The following is a 21,730-nucleotide window of genomic DNA, read 5'->3' as shown; positions in this document are numbered from 1 at the left end:
TTGTTTGACTCTTTCGTCCAGATGCACAGTTAGAAAGCAAGTTCTGGAGACTGGCTAGTACAGTGGCTTGGACAGCTTTCTGTATTCTGTGGAAAAGTCCACTACAAGCAAGAGGCTGAGGAACTTAGAAGGATGCTGAGGTCTCGTCGCTCTACCAGCCCCATCAGATGGGCATCAACCAACAGGAGTCCCACCAGACACTCACCTGTTAAAGTACTGATAAGTCAGCATTGCAGGTGTATTAATGAGATTAGTGGATGCCGAATGCTTAGAATGTTAGTTAGATTTTTTTTTTCATTCAACATCATACCATAATCACTTGGTTTTGTATTTTGAGTGTTGTATGCCAATGTAAAACACTCTCTGTCCATCAATGTCTTTTTAAAGGGTGGCACGTATGACTCAGAGCTGATGAGGATTTTACGAGAAAGAGATGAGCTGCAGAACATTTTGGAGAAGTACGAGCGCCACCTCTCAGAGGTCCAAAGCAACGTTAAAGTTCTCACAGCTGAACGGGACAAAACCAGAATGCACTATCAGCAGGTAGACAGAACCAAGCCTTCCAGAAGTCTTGGGAGCTTGGTATCATGATGTGGTGCTCAAAATTGTATCATGTGTGGTTTCATGACTGGGAATGATTGACGTAGTTTAAAACAACAATAATAATAAAAAGAATCACATGATTAATTTAGGTATAAATTGCATTATCTATTAAAGGGATTGTTCACCCAAAAATCAAAATTCATTTATTGTTTACTCACCACCAGTGTTGTTATAACCCTATATGACTTTCTTTCTTTTTCTTAACACAAAGGGAGAAATTGTAAACAAATTTTGTGCTCAGTGATGTCATACAATGGCAGTTTATAGTGACCATCTCTTCAAGCATCAATAGAATGCAAAAGTATAATTCAGAAGTCTAATAAATTATTCCACAAGACTCATGATTGTTATGAAAGCATACGATAAGATTTGATGAGAAACAAACTGAAATCTGCTGTATTATTTAGTGAAAATGTTAACTGACCGTTGATCTCCTGTGCAAATTCATGATTGGGCACGAGAGCAACAGTTCACGCAGCCCCCTCGCAACAGTTCACGCAGCCCCCTCGCAACATTGGGGTGTTCAAGTGAAAAATCGTTTATCTAAAAATAGGTTCTCCATTGTGATAGTGACAACACAACACAGCCGCACAAAAACTAGAGAACAGAACTTACTAAACATGTCTGAAGAGTTTATATTCTAAGAATTGATGCATTTCTATGCCCAGCCTTATTTTTTTGAAAGTTTTTGGAACGGTGCCATTTCACAGTGGACAGAGTTACCTGCATGATGCCAAAAATAGAAAACAAGCGATCGATCGATAGAATGTAATGTTGCTCGTCATGGCTGGTTAGGACAAAATCTATGATTAACATAGCAAAGATACCTTTTATCTCCTGTCGTTTGCCGTCAGGTTAGGACACGGTGTGACTGTGGCTGCCTCTAGCCTCCCTTATGTTTCTGTTTGATTTCCGAGTACTCAATTCAAAAAAATAAGGCTGGGCATAGAAATACACCAAATCATCGACTACAAACTCTTCAGAGATGTTTAGAAAAGTTCTGTTCTCAGTTTTGTGTGCAGTTGTGTTCTGTTGTAGCTATTGCCGCGGAGAACCTGTTTTTAGATAAACAAAATAAGGTTTCGCTAGAACGCCCCCAATGTCGCAAGGGACTGCGTGAATTGTTTTTTTTGTGCACTATCATGAATGTGCACAATAGATCAACGGTCATTGAACATTTTCACTAAATAATACATTAGATTTCGGTTTGTTTTGCACCAAACTTTATCGTATGCTTCCATAACTCTCATGAGTGTGTTAAGAAAAAGAAAGAAAGACATATAGGGTTATAACTACACAGGGGTGAGTAAACAATGACTGAATTTTCATTTTTGAGTGGACTAATCCTTTAATATCTCTTCAAAAATTGTATAAGAGTGCTTTGGTTATAGGGAAATTTGGGTTTGTGGTGGTCTAGCCTAGTGGTTAAAGGTCAACGCTGGTAAAGATCATTATCGGGCACTTGACCTCTCAGGCACTTGGCTCCAGGTTTGTCCAGGGGGACTGTCCATGCAATAAATATATCGAAAGCCACTTTCACATTTCACCTTTACTAAGTTCCTGTAGCTCAACTGGCAATACAAGATGCAAGGAATGCCAAGGTTGTGCATTCAAATTCCAAAAAACACACATACTTGTAAAATGTATATCTTTAATGTACTGTTTTGAATAAAAACCTCTGTCAAAAGCATACTTATAAATGAAAATGGCAGCTAAAAGTTTAATTAGCTAAAAGTGTGGCCTCAATCTCCCTCTGCAGGCTCAAGAGGAAATAGCAGATCTACGGCAAGAGGTGATGAAGTCAAAGGCAGCGCAAGGGCGCAAGAGCAGTATGACCGCTCAGAGTATCCTAAAACGACTGGAAGCTGAACGGGATGAGGCTACAATAGACCTACATCGCATGACTACAGAGAGAGATAGTCTGAGAGAGAGACTCAAGGTGAGGAGAGTGAGGGAAAGACAGCTCTGATCTCACCTTTCAAGCTCATGGTCCGATGTTTGGATTCTCTGAATCCATTTTCATTGTTGTTTAAGAGGTTGTTTACAAGATGTTGTTATTGGGGAGCACTGAAGGAAAATCTCTTACGCACTTGAGTTCCTCACTAGAGCACAGTAATGAATTGAGTCATCTCACTGGGGAGGGAGCAATGATACCAGGAGAGAGAGATGTGCTTATTTAAGCCCGCTGAGTGAATATGTGTTTCCTTTGAACTGCACGTTGCCTTAGATCTCTCAGGAGACGGCCATCAGTGAGAGAGCTCACCTGGAGCAGAGGGTGGAGGACCTGCAGGCTGCTGTACTCACAGTAAGAACTCTCATTGACTACCATTGACCAGTGTTGACAACTGTAATCTGTTAGTAATCTGACCAGAGATCATAACTGTAAGCACTTGTTGTATTATTGCCTCCTTAGGATGAATCACTTTTGCTGTATTCCTTATTTGTAAGTCACTTTGGATAAAAGCGTCCACTTAATGAATATATATAAATGTAAATTTAATCTGTAATATACAGTAGTTAAACCATACTGATGTGATGTGATGTTACTATACTATACTACACTACACTACACTACACTATAGATTTTGTCATAATATAACTAAATCATAGGAAAAATAGCAGCAATCTATTGTGACTATACTAAACTGTACTGTACTGTTCTTTACAGTAATGTGCTTTACTGTAGCATACTATACTATATTAAGACTATAGATATTGTCATAATATAATTTAATTTTGGGAAAAAACAGCAGAAGTCAATTTTGACTATACTATACTATACTGTACTGTACCATACTATACTTTGACTATAGTTATTGTCATAATATAACTAAATTATGGGAAGAACGCAAAAAATAAAAGATTAATCGATCAAAAATATAAACCCTCACCAAAACATAATACAACGTTATTATAATGGACTAATGTCATTATTACCAATGGTGGTGGTGTGTTTGTCACAGCTAGAGCAGGAAAGGGGGGAACAGAAGAGCAGGCAAGTTCAGATGAGGGAGACCATGATTGGTCTGGAGGAGGAAGTTCACACACTTGGCAGAAAACTCAACTCTAGTCATGAGGAGCTCAGCCACCTGAGGAATGAGTGCAGCAGCCTCAGGTACACAAGGAATCAATAGCAATTACAATGATAAATGATAAAAGCAATACTTTAAGTGTTTACTAGTTTACTCTTATTATTTGTTTTTAAATCGCTGAAAGGTTTAGCCCCATTTTACCTTTCTAATCTACTGCAGCTACATAATCCCACAAGATATCTTAGGTCCTCTGAACAGAGAACTTTGATTGTTCCCAGGTCCAGGTTAAAGCAAAAGGGTGACAGGGCTTTTGCAGTAGCTGCCCCAAAACTCTGGAACAGCTTACTGTACCCTTGTACATAAGAAATGCCACTTCTTTATACAGTTTTAAATCACAGCTGAAAACATATCTTTTTTCTGTGGCATTTGGTCCAACAGAGTTTATGAATGAATGTTACATTTATATAGCACTTTTCTGACACTACACTCAAAGCGCTTTACACAGTGATCAGGGGACTCTCCTAAACCACCACCAGTCTGCAGCATCCACCTGGATGGTGCACCAGTATGCTCACCACACACCGGCTATTGGTGAAGAGGAGAGAGTAGAGTTATAGAGCCAATTAATGGATGGGGATTATTAGGAGGCCATGATTGAGAAGGGCCAATGGGGGGAATCTGGCCAGGACACCAGGGTTACACCCCTACTCTTTACGAGAAGTGCCCTGGGATTTATAATGACTACAGAGGGTGAGGACCTCAATTTAACATTTCATCCCAAGGACAGTGCATTTTTACAGTATAGTGTCCCTGTCACTGTACTGGGGCATTAGGACCCAAACAGACCGCTGGCCTCCCTAACACCTCTTCCAGCAGCAACCTTAGTTTTTCTCCAGGAGGTGTCCCATCCAGGTACTGGCCAGGCTCAACCCTGCTTAGCATCAATGGGCAAACGGTCATAAGTTACAGGGTGATATGACTGCTTTTTGGTTAATTATTAGTATGTTACATGTTGTATTGTTGGATGTTCATTGGTATTATCCTTATACAGTGTTTTATACTTGATTATTGCACAGCACATTGGTCAACAGTCTGTTGATTTTAATCGTGCTTTATAAATAAATAGACATTGACATTGACTTAGATTCTTAAAAGAGTGTAATGAAGAATCTGAAATGGTTGTAGCTTGTAGCAAAGTGGTTTGGGAGTTGCTAATGAACTGAATGCCCATTTGATTCCTTCAGATGCAAGTTCATTATCTTTATGAATCACAATATCTGTTACATGTTACTTTATTGTGATTTACTACATATGAACAACTTTTACATGTCTGTGCTGAATATTATTTAGCTGTTGCTTTGTGTCTGTGTACCAGACTGTCAAACAATCAGATGGAAAGTTCTCTGAGTGAGAGTCAACGGAGACTGACAAGCAGGATTGGAGAGCTGCAAAACGTTCAGGAGAAAAACAAACTGCTGGATGAAAAGAACGGTGAGAAAAGAAGATATTTAATCCGTGCGTTTATTAAACCGGTACATTTATATGAGAAGATATTGTGCCAACATGCACGACAAGAAGTTATATAATTTTTTGATACACCTTGTAATTTTTGATTTGTCTGTGTTTCTTTGTGTGTATCAGAGTCTCTGGCATGGCAGGTGACTGCTCTGCGTGAAGAGGTAAGCACACTGCAGGGTAGAATCTCAGAGCTGGACCAGCACAGAAACACACTGCAGGTGCAGCTGGAGAAGAAGACTGATCTGCTGTGTAGAGCAAATAATCAACTGGATGAAAAGGTAACAAACACTGACACATTTACACTTACTCATACAGAGTCTCTGATCAGTTTGTTTGGATGACATTGCATGACCAACCCACTCGCACAAAGCAGAACTTGTTTGTCTGAGTATTAAATAAAAATTTGTGGAAAGACTATACAGAGTACATTTCCAATGTACGTTTATGCATATCACTGTTTATTTTCAGGAGAAAACCATCAGGAGTTTGAAGTTAATATCTGAGGATCTTGAGACAACTCTGATGTGAGTTCTCTGTTCAGGATCACTGAGTAATTTTTTGTTTACTACTGGCTGTTACCAAAGTATAGCTTACTGTATCATTTTTTCATTACACAGTGTGCTATCACCATCAAGGTATAAGCTTATTACAGAAGGAAATGATTAGTTATAGCTTTGATTCCAGGACGTAAATAAAAAAACACAATAAAAATATCTTTACACTTTAACTATCAATGGGTACATCACTGTATATGAAGGGGTTGTTGCCTGGATCTTTCTGTGCATCAAATTTGTTGGTGAGGAAGAGTGTGACCCACAGTTAACTTCAGTTAGCCTCTCTCAAATTTGTTGTAATGTTTGGTGTTAGCCATAATTAGTTACCTTAGTTGTTACTGACTGCAGTTCCTTTTATTCTTTGTAGTGCAATAACTGCCTGTGGACAGTATGTATCCATTTCTAGAATGAATTTGTGTGGTATTTTGAGAAGCTGTCCTGTTTATATAGTTTGCTCAGTAAAAATAATACTAAAAACATTTACTAAATACTAAAAACAGTTTTTGTTTTCCTAATTTGAGAATGTGATACATACACTCACTTAGAACTTTATTAGGAACACTTTGGTCCTGATAAAGTGCCAGACGTGGTCTTCTGCTGTTATAGCCCATCCGCCTCGACGTGTTGTGCTTTCTGAGATGCTATTCTGCTCACTACAGTTGTACAGAGTGGTTATCTGAGTTACCGTAGCCTTTCTGACAGCTCGAACCAGTCTGGCCATTCTCCGTTGACCTCTCTCATCAACAAGGTGTTTCCGTCCGCAGAACTGCCACTCACTGGATGTTTTTTGTTTTTGGCACCATTCTGAGTAAACTCTAGAGACTGTTGTGTGTGAAAATCCCAGGAGATCAGCAGTTACAGAAATGCTCAAACCAGCCCGTCTGGCACCAACAATCATGCCACAGTTGAAATCACTGAGATCACATTTTTTCCCCTTTCTGATAATTGATGTGAACAGTAACTGAAGCTCCTGACCTGTATCTGCATAATTTTATGGATTGCAATGCTGCCACACGATTGGCTAATTAGATAATTGCATGAATAAGTAGGTGTACAGGTGTTCCTAATAAAGTTCTCAGTGAGTGTAAGTATTGCTGTTCAGTAAGGCTAATAAACCCTAAAAAGTAATTGGATGCATATCCTCAAATATGGTCAAATATTAAATCATTTGGATTATCCCTTCATGGTATTATGGGTTACCAGCCCACATGTTGCCACCTCACTGATGATGTGACTTACTGTCTCCAGAGCTCAGAAGGAGACTGTGGTTGGCAGAGAAAGAGAGCTGGATGTTCTGAGGAGGAAGTTGTCAGACTCTGAAAAGGAGGTGGTCGCAGTGATGAAAGTCAAAGATGCCATGTTGCAGGAGAATATTATGCTCAGGGACGACCTTGACAAAGCACATCTGCACAACCAGGTACTATTTTTTATTAGGGTAATTCAATAAATAAGGTAAGACCTCTCATGTGATTCAGTTTGCAAATGTAATTAACATATCCCAGGTCAGGGGCCTGGGTAGCTCAGGAAGTAAAGACTCTGACTACCGTACCTGGAGTCGCAAGATCGAATCCAGGGCATGCTGAGTGACTCCAGTCAGGCTTCCTAAGCAACCAATTAGCCTGGTTGCTAGGGTGGCTAGAGTCACATTGGGGTAACCTCCTCATGGTCGCCATAATGTGGTTCTCACTCTCAGTGGGGTGCGTGGTGAGTTGTGCGTGGATGCCGCTGAGAATAGCATGAAGCTTTCACACACACTAGGTCTCTGCAGTAAAACACTCAACAATCCATGTGATAAAATGTGTGGATTGACAGTCTCAGACGTGGAGGCAACTCCGCCACCCAGATTGAGGCAAGTCACTACACCACCACAAGGATTTAGAGCGCATTGGGAATTGGGCATTCCAAATTGGGGAGGAAAAAAAAAAACATATCCCAGGTCAGATTAGGTAGAGCGTATCTATCTGCACATCTCAATGTTTTGCCATGTCTCCACAAGTCCAGCCTGCTTAAAACTGATGCTGAGTGTGTTGACACAGTCTGCTGGTGTTGTAAGGAAGCAACACTCTACCTAATCTGTCCTGGAGGGATAGTCATACTTTATGTAAATGTTGCTGGTAGTTTATAGTTTTAAAAGTGTAAACAAACTGCTTAGGTTCTGAATATCATAAGCTCCATATCTCAAATATCACAATCTATCGTTTTTGGTGGGCACACACTTAATTAGACCATTATGTGTGACCCAATTTAGGGGATGCCTTATCCGTTTCGCCACATACTAGAGTTTGGGTACTCGAGTTCGGGTCACAAGTCCAATTTTAATGGACTTGGACTTGTCACGGACTCGGATGCATTTTTTACTAGGATTTAACTCGGACTCTTTTCAGAGTCCAGCCGTGTCCGTGGCATTTGATTTGCGATGCAATGAACAAAATAAATAAATAAAAAAAATGAAAACAGAAATAAATGGACACTCTTTGTTTCACCGTGTTGAGCAAACACACCTGCAGAGCATCACACTGAGTCAACCAATACACTTGAATTTTACTATGGAGACTGCTGTATAACATTGTTTACTGAGGTGGCTGGCACGATGAACACATAAAGACGAGTATGTAGCCAATGTACTAGAAACTAAACAAGTCAGTTTTGCACAACAGGGGACCTGACAACTGGTAAAATCGCACACGGCGTTTGTGCAGCCAAGATGGTGCTCGTATTGCAGTTTCATCGTAGTCAAGATATTCATTGAGTCAAGTCACCCACATCATGTCTCTCACAGTTTACTAAAACAACATATCAAAATAAAAATTAAGACAAATATTATTAATATTGGGCTATTAAGTATTTTTAGGCGTAATGTATCCACACATGTATGCATTTGTAGTCTCTTGTTGTCCACACAACTTAAACTGGTCCTTGATGAATTAACTGTAACTTTTTAAATAGTCAGAAATTTTTTTTTTTATTGCTAAATCAGAGTGCAACTCTGAAAAACAGATAAACAGCACCTATTGATTGTTTTTCTATTTTAAAAGCATTGACGAGCTGCTTAAAATATGTTCTTTTACAGCTTTATTCCACAATAAAATACACAATGAAATATGAAGTTATTATGGGCAGCGACACGTCCCACTTTATTACACAGGACAGTCCTGGTTTTTGGTAGGGCCACTGATTTTTTTCTTCTTAAATTAAATCTCCTCATTGTCCTTCTCACTGTTGTCTCTGGTATCGTTTGCAGAGAAGAAAATAAATTTTGTTGCGTCGCACATTGATTTGACAATACATTCATTCTAGTCTTCAGCAAATCAGCTGAAATGGGTCTGGTTATCATGGCAATGACGTCATGCGCTCTATGTCGTCCTGTCAGTCAGCGCAAATGCCCAAAACAATGCAAAAATGAGTTTTCAACAACGAGCTGAAAGAAGCCGTTCCATGTATTCACACAACTTCTGAAAATGTCAGCGGGGTGTTTTCTGAAAGTTCATTTTCCCCCAGAGCGTGGAGGTAAATCAGACAAGTGTCACATTCAGACAGATACGCTGCACTTTTTACAAGCACTTAAAGGAATATTCCGGGTTCAATACAAGTTCAGCTCAATCGACAACATTTGTGGCATAATATTGATTACCACAAAAATAAATTTTGACTCGTCCTTCCTTTTCTTTAAAAAAAAGCAAAACCGAGATTACAGTGGGGCACTTACAATGGAAGTGAATGGGGGGCAATTTGTGAACATTAAAATTTCAAAAGTATAGCCACAAGACATAAAGGATATGCATGTAAACATGATTTTAGTGTGATAAAATCACTTACAAACCACATCTGTGTAAAGTTATAGCCAATTTTACAACTTTGCCTTGACGATGTAATGTCAACAAAAACCCTAAAACGACTGTAAAAATGACTATTTAAACAACTTTACAGCTCAAATAATACATGAGTTTAACAGAATAATTAATGCAAGTACTTTTATACAATTATAAGCTTCACATTTCTGTGGTTAAATAGTCTAAAAACAGGCCACATTCATTTTCATTTTCCTCATTCACTTCCATTGTAAGTGCCTCACTGTAACACAGATTTTTGCCTTTTTTAAAGAACAGGAGAAACGAGTTGAAATACATTTTTGTGATAATCTACATTATGCCACAAATGCTGTCGATTGAGCTTAACTTGTATTGAACCCGGAACATTCCTTTAAATGTTGAGATGTTGGGTTTTGTATTTAGAATTTTAGGTTCCAATGTTGTGAATTGTGTTAAAATGTGTACCTGACATGACAAGTCTACTCATAATTACACATGCAATATGAAATTATATGGATAGAATAGGCTACATGGAATCTGTAAATTAAAAATGCTAAAATGTGGTTAAATAGTGAAAAACTAAATATAGAATATACATTTTCACAGACTATATATTGCAGAAATGTTTTTGTTTTGTTTTTTTGTTTTAGGCCTATACGTTTTCACGCCCCTTTCAGAATGTATGCAAATATAAGAGATAAAAGATTATATATTGTATGTAGTACTGCCCTTCAAAAGCTACATTACACAAAATGTACTGTAATTTACACAGATCATCCTGTTCAAAACTTTGCATACCCTTGGTTCTTGGTTCTTGTGTTGCCTTCTTGAGCATCAATGCATGTTTGCACCTTTTGTAATAGTTGTGTATGTGTCCATCAATTGTCCTAAGTGTCATAAGCTGGAGGTCTGTATCATTTAGCCACTGCTGGGAAGAACTCAAATGTGCAGAAGTTGCTTGGAAACCAAAGAATCTACAGTATTTCTCTTAAGAAAAGTGGGAAGCGTCACAGCTCAGGACAAAGCAGGGACTCATGAACAATTATTACACAAAGAGTCATTAATCATAGAGAAATCAACACACCATATTTAAGGGTTTGTCTCGTGCCAGTAGCTCTAAAGCTCGCGTGAAGTCTGTCTCATTAACGCGCACCGAGTTTCACTTAATAATACATCAGATTTCAATTTGTTTCTCACCAAACCTTATCGTAGTCCTTCAGAACAAAACATGTGTCACATACAATAATTTGTTAGACTTCTGAATTATACTTTTGCATTATTTTGAAGCTTGAAGGTGTGATCACCATAAACTGCCATTGTGTGACATCACTGAGCAAATCTTTAGTTATTTTTCACAATTTCTCCTTTTGTGTTAAGAAAAAAGAAAATCATATGGAGTTATAACAGCACAGGGGTGAGTAAATAATGACTGAATTTTCATTTTTGGGTGAACTAATCCTTTTAGAACCGAGGGAATGTAAACTTTAGAACAGGATCAATTGTTTAAATTCAGTTAATCTTTTTGTCTTGTGGAATATATGAGAGTATTTGTTGTCAAATAGCTTCTTCAAGGTAGATACCTCTTATTTTTTTAAAATGATAACACACTGACGCATCAGGGTTTTTGGTGCACAAGCAGTGCGTAGAACTGCCCCACGTTTTTCATGAATTAACAATCCTGTCCGTGTTAAATGGCCCTAATATTAGCAGTGGGCTTTACCAGTGTTTTCGGATGTAGCATTTGCAGTCAAGTCGTGAGATGTAACTTCTCAGCGAGTGCTAATTACTACTACTGATAGAGACAAAAAAGCAATCTCAGTATATATTATTTCTTTAGTTAGGAATCATTTTAGATAAATGTAAACTAAATTGAAAGGACAGATTGAAAATGAAGTGAAATAAAAAAACTAAATTAAAATTTGTAACAATAAAAACTCTGGTTTTAACACAGCTTTCACTTTCTTTAGTCTATGTTTAAGTGGAGGGGAAAAAGCAACAAATAACTGAAATGTCAACAGAACGCAATAAGAAGTGTGTTGAAGGACAGTGTTGTTATGGACTTGGTCTTGAGTCCGACTTGGCCCTTTTTGGACTCGGACTCGATTGTTTAATGACTCGGACTTCACTCGGACTCGAACCCAACACTACCACATACATACTGTATGTAAATTGTATAATGTTGTAAGTGTCCCCTAACCAACTCTTTCCTTCTTTAATTTCAGGCTCTACAGCTCAAGCTGGATGAAGTTAATCAGGAAATAGAAGACTTACAGGGAAAAGTACAAGATCACATTACTAACATCTCACGCGCTGAAGATTTGCTCTCTGCTAAGGTAGAATCTCTTAAACAAAAGGTGTGTCAAATGGATGACATGCACATTCTATGTAAATGTGACAGTATTTTATTGTTATTGGCATACTTACTGTAGGCTTCCCAGTCCATTTTGATTATAGTCTTGTTTGCTTCTCTTTAGGAGCGTGAGTCAAGGGATTTGCAAGAGTCTCGAAGGAAAGCATCTCTTCAGGTGGAGAGCTGGGAGAAACGGGCCAAACAGGCTGAAATAACCATCACAAAACTTCATCTTGAGCTTCGCAACTCTAACTCAGAGATACTCCGACTCAAAGAAAAAGCAGACAGCCTAGAGAGCAGCCTACAAGAGGTCAGCCTCTTGGTCATAATGATATTGGTGGTGACAATAATAATGGTGGTAATATCCAGGAGATTCTCATCTGAAGCCAAGCGTGCAATTCAAGACTGAAGCGCATCACCCTTTCATGTTTTAGGTCTACAACTACTCTGTGACATAAAGCCCCAGATCATTGCCAACAGCCCATCGCTGATGCTCTTCTAGTGTGCACACTTGTGAGACATGCTATGACTAATCGCAGATACAACAATAAACTGATCTTGTAATTGACACACTTAGTCTTTGATTTGTCCAAGTCTTTAAATGTGCATAAGGGCAATGAGTTTCAGTTTTGTAGTGTGCACTTGCTGTTATTTGATATTTATTTAACGTATAGCTTTACATGCAGTATAAAATAATTGTATAATACATTGTATAAACATTGAAGTGTAACTAATCTCTCATAATTTTGTTTGTTGCTGTGTCCAGGCATTGAGTGCAGAGCGAAACTGTAATGGTCAGCTATCTCAGCTGAACCGAAAGCTCATTCATTTGGAGGAAGATCTGCAGCAAGCCCAGACTGAGTGCACACAGGTGCAGACTGACCTGGAAAAAACGAGAGAGTTGTGTATCAAACTGGATGCCAGGAAAGAGGCTGTGAGTCCTCAGGATTGGTCTAATACTGCGGAGGATGTGAAAGAGCGTGTGTATGAAACTTAACTTTAGCAGACATGTCCTAGGTGCCTTAGAGTACACTTACATCACAAACATTGGTTGATGTTAGTGTTTCCACAATCAAAAGGGCACAATAGTGAACGCAGCCCTTCATATGCTACTCTGGTGGGACTTGACCTAACAATTCCCTGCTTTGGAGTCTCATGCCTTATCCATTTGTCAACTAGGACTTTTGCAATTGGCATTACTGAGCATCTCAAACTCAGACTACCCACAGTCCGATCATTGATGGTATCATGCTTACTGTACACAAAACGGGCATAAAACCTTAAGCAAGGCAGTTCCAATGTGACTGACTATATGTTTTGCAAATTAACCTGATGATTTTACTGCACCCACTTGAAGGTAGTCCTTCATTCATGACCCAGGTGGGGGTTAAACTCACAATCTCCATCTCTGGAGGCTGATGCTTTATCCATTAAGCCACTGGACCACTTGTATGTTAGTTGTCTAACCGTCTAGGTCTCATACTTCCCACAGTCCGATAGCTATAGTCTGCTGCTTATTGCACACAAAACCGACAGCATGTAGCTGTTTTGCAAATTAACCTGATGATTTTGCTTTAGCCAATTAAAGGTAGTTTGTCACACACAACCCAGGTGGAGCTTGAACCCATACTGTCTGCTCTGTCAGTTTTGCATGCAATAAGCAGCATACTGTCAGTGATCAGACTGTGGGTTGTGTGGTGCTGAGATGCTAAGACAGACAGGCTGAGGCCTATTGGATAAGGCCTCAGCCTCTGGAGCTGGGGGTTATGGGTTCAAGTCCCACCTGGGTTATGTACAAAAGCCTTCCTTCAAATAAGTGCAGTAAAGTCATCAGGTTAATTTGCAGAACAGCTAGCCAATTACAGTTGGACTGCCTTTCTTATGCTTAATTGCCTAGGTAGCCTTTCATATTGGAACTGCATACCGTCTGCTTCTCTGTCAGTTTTGCATGCAATAAGCATAATACCATCAGTGATCAGACTGTGGGTTGTGTGGTGCTGACATGCTAAGAGATAATGCAATCAGGAGGCCCAGTGGCCTAATGGATAAGGCATCAGCCTCCGGAGCTGGGGATTGTGGGTTCAAGTCCCACCTGGGTCATGTGTAAAGGGCTACTTCTAATTGGGTTTAGCAAATTCATAAGGTTAATTTGTAGAAAAGGTAGCATATCCTATTGGAACTGCATACTATCTGGTTCTCTGTCAGGTTTGCGTGCAATAAGCAGCATACTGTCAGTGATCAGACTGTAGGTTGTGTGGTGCTGAAATGCTAAGACAAAACAAATGCACAAGGGCCTAATGGATAAGGCCTCAGCCTCTGGAGCTGTGTAGTGTGTGTTCAAATCCCACCTGGGTTGTGTATGATAAGTGCAGCAAAACAGCTTGTCGATTATAGTTGAATAGCCCTTCTTATGCTTAATTGCCAATTTTGTGTACAATAAGCATCATATTATCAGTGCTCGGACTGTGGGTTGTGTGGTACTGACATGCTAAGACACAATGCTAGTAAAAGGCCCAGTGGCCTAATGGATAAGGCATCAGCCTCCGGAGCTGGGGATTGTGGGTTCAAGTCCCACCTGGGTCATGTATAAAGGGCTACTTTTAATTGGGTTCAGCAAAATCATAAGGTTAATTTGTATCATATTAGAACTGCATACTATCTGCTTCTCTGTCATTTTTGCGTGCAATAAGCAGCATACTGTCAGTGATCAGACTGTAGGTTGTGTGGTGCTGAAATGCTAAGACAAAATGAATGCACAAGGTGCAGTGGTTTAATGGGTAAGGCCTCAGCCTCTAGAGCTGTGGGTTTAAGTCCCACCTTGGTTGTGTATGAAGGACTTCCTTCAAATAAGTGCAGCAAAACAGCTTGCCAGTTACAGCTGATCTGCCCTTCTTTTTTGGCTTAATTGCCAGTTTTGTGTACAATAAGCATCATACTATCAGTACTTGGACTGTGGTTTGTGTGGTGCTGACATGCTAAGACAAAAGCCTGGCAGGAGGCCTAATGGATAAGGCATCAGCCACCTGGGTCATGTATGAAGGGCTACCTTTAATTGGGTACAGCAAAACCATCATTGTAGAACAGGTAGGCTTTCATATTGGAACTGCATACAGTCTGCTTCTCTGTCAGTTTTGCATGCAATAAGCATAATACCATCAGTGATCAGACTGTGGGTTGTGTGGTGCTGAGATGCTAAGTCAAGCTGCATGCAGGAGGCTCAATGGCCTTATGGATAAGGCACCAGCTGTTGGAGCTGGGGATTGTGGGTTTAAGTCCCACCTGGGTTGTGTATGAAGGACTTCCTTCAAATAAGTGCAGCAAAACAGTTAGCCAATTACAGTGTCCTTCTTATGCTTAATTGCCAGTTTTGTGTACAATAAGCATCATACTATCAGACTGTGGGTTGTGTGGTGCTGACATGCTAAGACAAAATGTATGCAGGAGATCCAGTGGCCAAATTGATAAGGCATCAACCTCCAGAGCTGGGGAATGTAGGATCAAGCCCCACCTGGGTTGTGTGTGATCAACTTCCTTTAATTGGGTGAAGTAAAATCATCAGGTTAATATGCAAAACAGCTAGTCAAATACAGTTGAACTGCATGCTGTCTGCTTCTCTTTAAGTTTAGCATGCAGTGAGCACCAGACTATAGTTCTCGGACTGTGTTAAGTATGAGGCCTAGCCAATTACAGTGGAACTTGCTTTCTCATGCTTCTCTGCCAGTTTTTGTAAAATAAGCATCATACATCAGTGGTCAGACTGTGGGTTGTATAGTGCTGAGATGTTAAGACAAACCACACGCAGGGGGCCTAGTGGCCTTATGGATTAGGCATCAGCCTAGTGGCCTAATGCAGGGCTCGACAATAAGGACTGCCTGATGGCCCAGTGTGAGAGAGATTCAGGCCAGTTGCTAGAACTGTCACTTGCCCGATCGGGCCAGTGCTGCATTTATAACATTAGTGCAAGCAAACAACAAGTGAGAGAGCACAAAAATTACACTGAGCAAACAAAGTATTGTAACCGACGAGCAAGTGCGACTCTATTTAGCTCGCAAAGATGCACGAGAGCATAATATACTGGATACACCAAGGCACGTCTTGCGCAACATTATAAGTAGGCCTGTCTCCGCACATTCCGTGTTCATAGTGCACGAAATCCCAACATTTTTTGTTTTTACATGTTGGTGAAAAGTAGTAATCCACACATTGGAGCACAAGAAATCAACAATTTCTTTCTATAGGACTGAAAATCCATGTCTCTCCATGCATATGTCTCATCATCATCTCCGTGCAGCGTAGACTGTTTAACATGCATGTGCTCTTGTAAAGGGACAGAGCGCTAGTTTTATTCCCACTGTAAAAAAACAAACACAGTTTCTCTCATTAATTTGCCTTTAGAGATAAAGCACCGAATGAGACATAATAAACTTTGTTAAACCCTGATTATACACATGCCTGGAAGTCACGTGCTGTTCAATATCCAAAATGTAAGTATAAATTTAATTAGGTGATGTTTCAAAACGTAAACGTTAATTCAACATGATAATGCCGTTTGATATGAAAAGAAGCAAAACCGCTATTAGGCTATTGTTATCAGAGCTGTTCAGCTGCAGGTTGAAGATGAATATTTAAAACAGTCTACTTCATTTCTGGACCGTACAGGTATTTTTGTTTTTGTGCTTTGTATATCAGTCAGTGTTGGTCTTGTTTGGGTTGTCTGATTTTATGTTTATATCCACATTCTTGATTCATAGATTAGGCATATCTACCTACTGTATATTACACAGTCACAACCAATTTAGTAGCAAGTCTCCTCTCTCAGGGATTCGTATGTTTATTACATTCAGCCAATAATCAAATCTTTAACTCAGTGACTAAATCTTTGATCCTGTGTGTGAAAACACTACACATGGCCAAAAGATGCATGACAGCATGACTAAACAGGAGACCGAAAACACATAATCTCCTCCACTGCTGGGGCCAGTGAAAATTTTGGCCGGGCCAGTACAATAAATCCGTAGCGTTGAGCCCTGCCTAATGGATAAGACATCAGATTTGGAGATAGGGATTGTGTGTTCAAGTCCCAGCAGGGTAATGTATGAAAGGCTACCTTTAATTGGGTGCAGCAAAATCAATAGGTTAATTTGCAGAACAGTTAGCATATCATATTGTAACTGCATACTATCTGCTTCTCTGTCAGTTTTGCGTGCAATAAGCAGCATACTGTCAGTGATCATTCTGTGGGTTATGTGGTGCTGAGATGCTAAGACAAAATGAATGCACAAGGTGCAGTGGCTTAATGGATAAGGCCTCAGCCTCTGAAGCTGTGGGTTCAAATCCTATTTGGGTTGTGTATGAAGGACTTCCTTCAAATAGTTGTGGCAAAACAGCTTGCCAATTACATATGACCTGCCCTTCTTATGCTTCACTGCCAGTTTTGTGTACAATAAGAATCATACTGTCAGTGATCGGACTGTGGGTGTGGTGTTGAGATGCTGAGACAAACTGAATGCATAAGCTCCAGTGGCCTAATAGATAACATCTCATCACCATACAATCCACAGTCTGAGCACTGATAGTATGATGCTTAATGTACACAAAACTGGCAGAGAAGCATAAAAAAGGTAATTGACTAGCTGTTTTGCAAATTAACCTGATGACTTTGCTGCACCCATTTAAAGGTAGTTGTTTATTCACAACCCAGGAGGGACATCATCCCACAATACGTAGCTCTGTAGGCTGATGACTTAGCCATTAGGCAACTGGATCTTCTGCATGCATTTTTTCTTAGCATGACAGCACCACACAACCCACAGTCCAATCGCTGATAGTAGAAAAGGCAGTTCAACTGTCATTGATCAGCTGTTTTGGAAATTAACCTGGTGACTTTGCTGCACCCATTTAAAGGTAGTCCTTCAAACACTACCCAGGTGGGACATAAACCCACTTTATCCAGTTCTATTCAGAGCTGTGGATTGTGAGTTAAAATCCCACCTGGGGTATGTTTGAAGGATTTCCTTCAAATAAGTGCAGCAAAACAGCTTGCCAATTACAGTTGAACAGCCCTTCTTATGCTTCACTGCCAGTTTGTGTACAATAAGCATCATAAGCATTGGTCCAGTGGCTTGATGGATAAGTCATCAGATGTTAAAGCTGGGGATTGTGGGTTCAAGCCTAACCTGGGACACATATGAAGCTGCCTTTAATTAGGTGCAGCAAAAACAACAGGTTGATTTACAGAACAATTAGCCTATCATACTGGAACTGCATACCATCTGTTTCTCTGTCAGTTGTGTGTGCAATAAGCAGTATACCATCATTGTGTGGTACACAACCCACAGTCCAATCACTGATGGTATGATCAAGTCAACATCACAGAGTGTGCTGATGCCTTATCCATTAGGCCTCTGGGCCTCTTTCATGTGGAATGACTGAGCATCTCAAACGTACACAAAACTGGCAGAGAAGCACAAGCAAGGCAATTCCACTGTGATTGGTTTGGTTAGCAGTTTTGCTAATTAACCTGATGATTTTGCTGCACCCACTTAAAGGTAGTCCTTCAAACACTACCCAGGTGGGACTTAAACCCACTTTATCCAATTCTATTCGCACACCCACTGGAACCTGCTTATGTACCCCCTGGGATACGCACACCCCCTGGTTGGTAATGACTGCATTATGCCATTGGGCAAGTGGCATGCCTGAGCATCTTAGCTTTAGGCTGCCTACAGTCTCTCTTGCATATTGCAAAAAAAAAAAAAAAAAAAACTGGCAGAGGAGCAGATAATCTGCAATTCTAGTCTGATATGCCAAACATGAATGTGTTATATATTCAGGTGCAGCATGAGCTGGAGTCATGCCATTCAGAGGTGGAACAGTTGCAGAAGCAGCTGGCCAGTGAACGTCTCTCTGTTAAGAGTCTGGAGAGTCTGCTGGTGTCTGCACGAGAAAAGGAGCTACAGAGACAACTTACTTCTCAGGAAAGACAGACTGAAATACAAATAATGAAGGACAGACTCAGCATGGCTGACAGCAAAGTGTGGGTGTAGCACACTGTGACGAGGAGGAGGGCGTGGCTGGGCCGTGATGGTACATGGCCAACACTGAATCAGCTGATCAGCGGGATAAAGGGGAGCCAGAGGTGCCAGTTTGAGAGAGAGAGAGAGACACGCTGCCACATTGCATGTGTGTCTCTCTCTCTCGAACTGGCACCTCCGGCTCCCCTTTATCTTGCTCTGATGCTGATTCAGCGCCGGCCATGCACCATCATGACCCGACCACACTCTCCTCCTCGTCACACTCACATATGCACACACACACTTATCCATTAGGCCACTGGGCCACACACACACTCATGGATAGCAACACACATGTGCATTCATTCATATCTCCCACTCTTTTCTCGCACAGAAGTTGTCAGAGTAGGGAAATGGCTCAGTTGAGGACACGATCAGCCCAGCTGGAGGCAGATCTTGAGACGACCAAGAGACACCTGTCCACTGAGCGCTTTGAGAGGTGAGACACAAACCTTAAAGGTGCTATATGTAAGACTGACAACAAGCGTTTGAAATGGGTACTGCAGTCCAAATTCAAAATATTGGAGAGTTGTCTGCCCCACTCCAGACTCGAAGCTCACGCGGGTTGCCAAAATGTTGACACACAAATTAGCCAACTCAGCATCCGTTTGAAAGGATTTCTGGGCTTTAAGCTGTCTCCATCTTCCAAAGGCATCTCCAATATTTATCCTTGTTTTACTACGCCTCTGGTCATGGTGGTTTTTAGATGGATGGCGAGGCTTTTTAGGTCGGGTGGAATCTGTTATCTCTGATCCAGTTTGTTTGCTGGCTTCCATGGCTGCAGCACGCAGTGTTGTTTGCCTGCAAACTTGTTCGGCAGTGTCGAAATACTGTTGTTGAGTGGGCAGTGGGCAGGATCACACAGGCCAAAACATAAACAGAAATTCTGGAACCGGAATTTGGAAACTTCAAAGTAGAATATACTGGCTGTAGCATTGTTATCGGAGAAGCCAGTATTTCAACTTAGCATGTTTCCTAATTCTCTAATGACATATTATGGTCATTTTATGATTTAGTACAGTCAAATTATTACATATAGCACCTTTAAGACAAAACATTAAGATCATGTTGTTCTGGGGCCTGGGTAGCTCAGCAAATATTGACACTGACTACCACCCCTGGAGTCGCTAGTTCAAATCACAGGCGTGCTGAGTGACTCCAGCCAGGTCTCCTGAGTAACCAAATTTGCCCGGTTGCTAGGGAGGGTAGAGTCACATGGGGTAACCTCCTCGTGGTCGCGATTAGTGGTTCTCGCTCTCAATGGGGCGTATGGTAAGTTGTGCGTGGATCGTGGAGAGTAGCATGAGCCTCCACATGCAGATTCTCCACAGTGTCATGCACAATGAGCCACGTAAAAAGATGCGCGGATTGACGGTCTCAGAAGTGGAGGCAACTGAGACTTGTCCTCCGCCACCTGGATTGACGTGAGTAACCGCACCACCATGAGGACCTGCTAAGTAGTGGGAATTGGGCATTCCTAATTGGGAGAAAAGGGGATAAAAAAAGAAAAAAATTATGTCTTTTTTTTTTCTACTGTGGAACACAAAGGGAGAGGTTAGGCAGAATGACAGTCTCACTCACTATTCACTTTCATTGTTTGAAAAAAAAATGATGCAATGAAATTATTTATCCATGGATTATGGTTCATCCTTTCACAATAAGGACTTGATTAGAAAATCGAATTGTATTTGTCTAAGTCAGTCAGTCTCTCTCTCTCTCTCTCTCTCTCTCTCTCTCTCTCTCTCTCTCACTCACTCACTCTCTCAGGGAGCGTGCAGTACAGGAGCTGCACAGGCAAGGTCTCTCAGCTATATCTCCTGTCCTTTCCTCCACTATGCGCTCCTCATCCCCTTCCCATCATCGCTCTCTGAGCCCTCTTAGATCCTGGTCTCCAGAACGCTCTCATCACAACTTACATGACCCTCTGCTTGTATCACACTATCATGAAAGGTGTGCCCACATGCAAACTTTATTTTAAATGTGATAGCTGGGGTTACAGCACATATTGTGTTCATAATCAGGAATAGGATCACACAAACTTTCAGTAGTCCAACACTGTTTATTGCACTAACAGTGATCTTTAGTTTCTATATTATCTCTTAATTTAATTTTTATTTTTGGAAACACTACACATGGCTACACTAGTACTAATGGACAGTATTTGTCACACAAGCTTTATATTTGTCATTAGTGATGGTACCGGTTGTTATCTACTCTTCATTTTGTTCATTATTTTGTAATACATTTCTATCCTTCTACAGAAGTCTGACTTTCAGGGACCTTTATGGCTGAGAAGCTCTCAGTGCACATACTGTATCAACCATGTTTTGGCTGGATTCTGTCTGAAGAAAATCACAAGACACTGATGTGATCAGATTTACTGTGACATCTTGTCAAGGTTTTCCATAAAGTTTATCCAGAAAGCAATAAATGTATCTAAGTTTTAACATTTTGAGAAAATGTCTGTGTTTGTAATTGAAGGACACATTAAAGTTGTAAATCACTTAGGAGTGGTTTGATGATAATGATAATAATCTATGATTCTGCTTGATTCATTATAATATAATTTTTATTTATTAAAATGCATTAGTATGTATTTTGTATAAAGACATCAAGACAACTGTGAAGTTGCCAGTGTTCTTGAAAATAAACAGATTCTGTATTTTTCACTATGCTTTTGCCTCTACAGAAATTATTAGCATGAATTATTCCAGAACAATGCACTTTACAAAAATGGCATTATGTGACTTTTTACGCTTTTAGTCTATGCAAGAGAACAGAAAACTAATAG

General features: G+C 40.3%; 1 protein-coding gene and 2 non-coding genes across 3 annotated transcripts; all 3 read left to right on the top strand.

The window, feature by feature from the left end:
- The first annotated feature begins 132 nt into the window (after positions 1 to 132).
- On the top strand, positions 133 to 21,271 carry tsga10 (testis specific, 10). The gene is made up of 16 exons (XM_051703267.1): positions 133 to 213; positions 388 to 543; positions 2,363 to 2,542; positions 2,831 to 2,908; positions 3,567 to 3,718; positions 5,011 to 5,126; positions 5,277 to 5,431; positions 5,622 to 5,677; positions 6,956 to 7,124; positions 11,739 to 11,849; positions 11,991 to 12,176; positions 12,633 to 12,800; positions 18,700 to 18,902; positions 19,274 to 19,378; positions 20,707 to 20,889; positions 21,201 to 21,271. The coding sequence occupies exons 1-16, from the start codon at positions 133 to 135 to the stop codon at positions 21,229 to 21,231; spliced, it is 2,130 nt and encodes a 709-aa protein (XP_051559227.1). The 3' UTR covers positions 21,232 to 21,271.
- On the top strand, positions 13,894 to 13,966 carry trnar-ccg (transfer RNA arginine (anticodon CCG)). Its single transcript has one exon. It is a non-coding gene; the product is annotated as a tRNA-Arg (tRNA).
- On the top strand, positions 14,377 to 14,449 carry trnar-ccg (transfer RNA arginine (anticodon CCG)). The gene has a single exon. It is a non-coding gene; the product is annotated as a tRNA-Arg (tRNA).
- Positions 21,272 to 21,730: the final 459 nt, after the last annotated feature.

Source organism: Myxocyprinus asiaticus, chromosome 7 (assembly GCF_019703515.2).
Source record: "Myxocyprinus asiaticus isolate MX2 ecotype Aquarium Trade chromosome 7, UBuf_Myxa_2, whole genome shotgun sequence".
NCBI classification, from domain to species: Eukaryota; Metazoa; Chordata; class Actinopteri; order Cypriniformes; family Catostomidae; genus Myxocyprinus; species Myxocyprinus asiaticus.
This window is presented reverse-complemented; position numbering and strand designations above follow the sequence as displayed.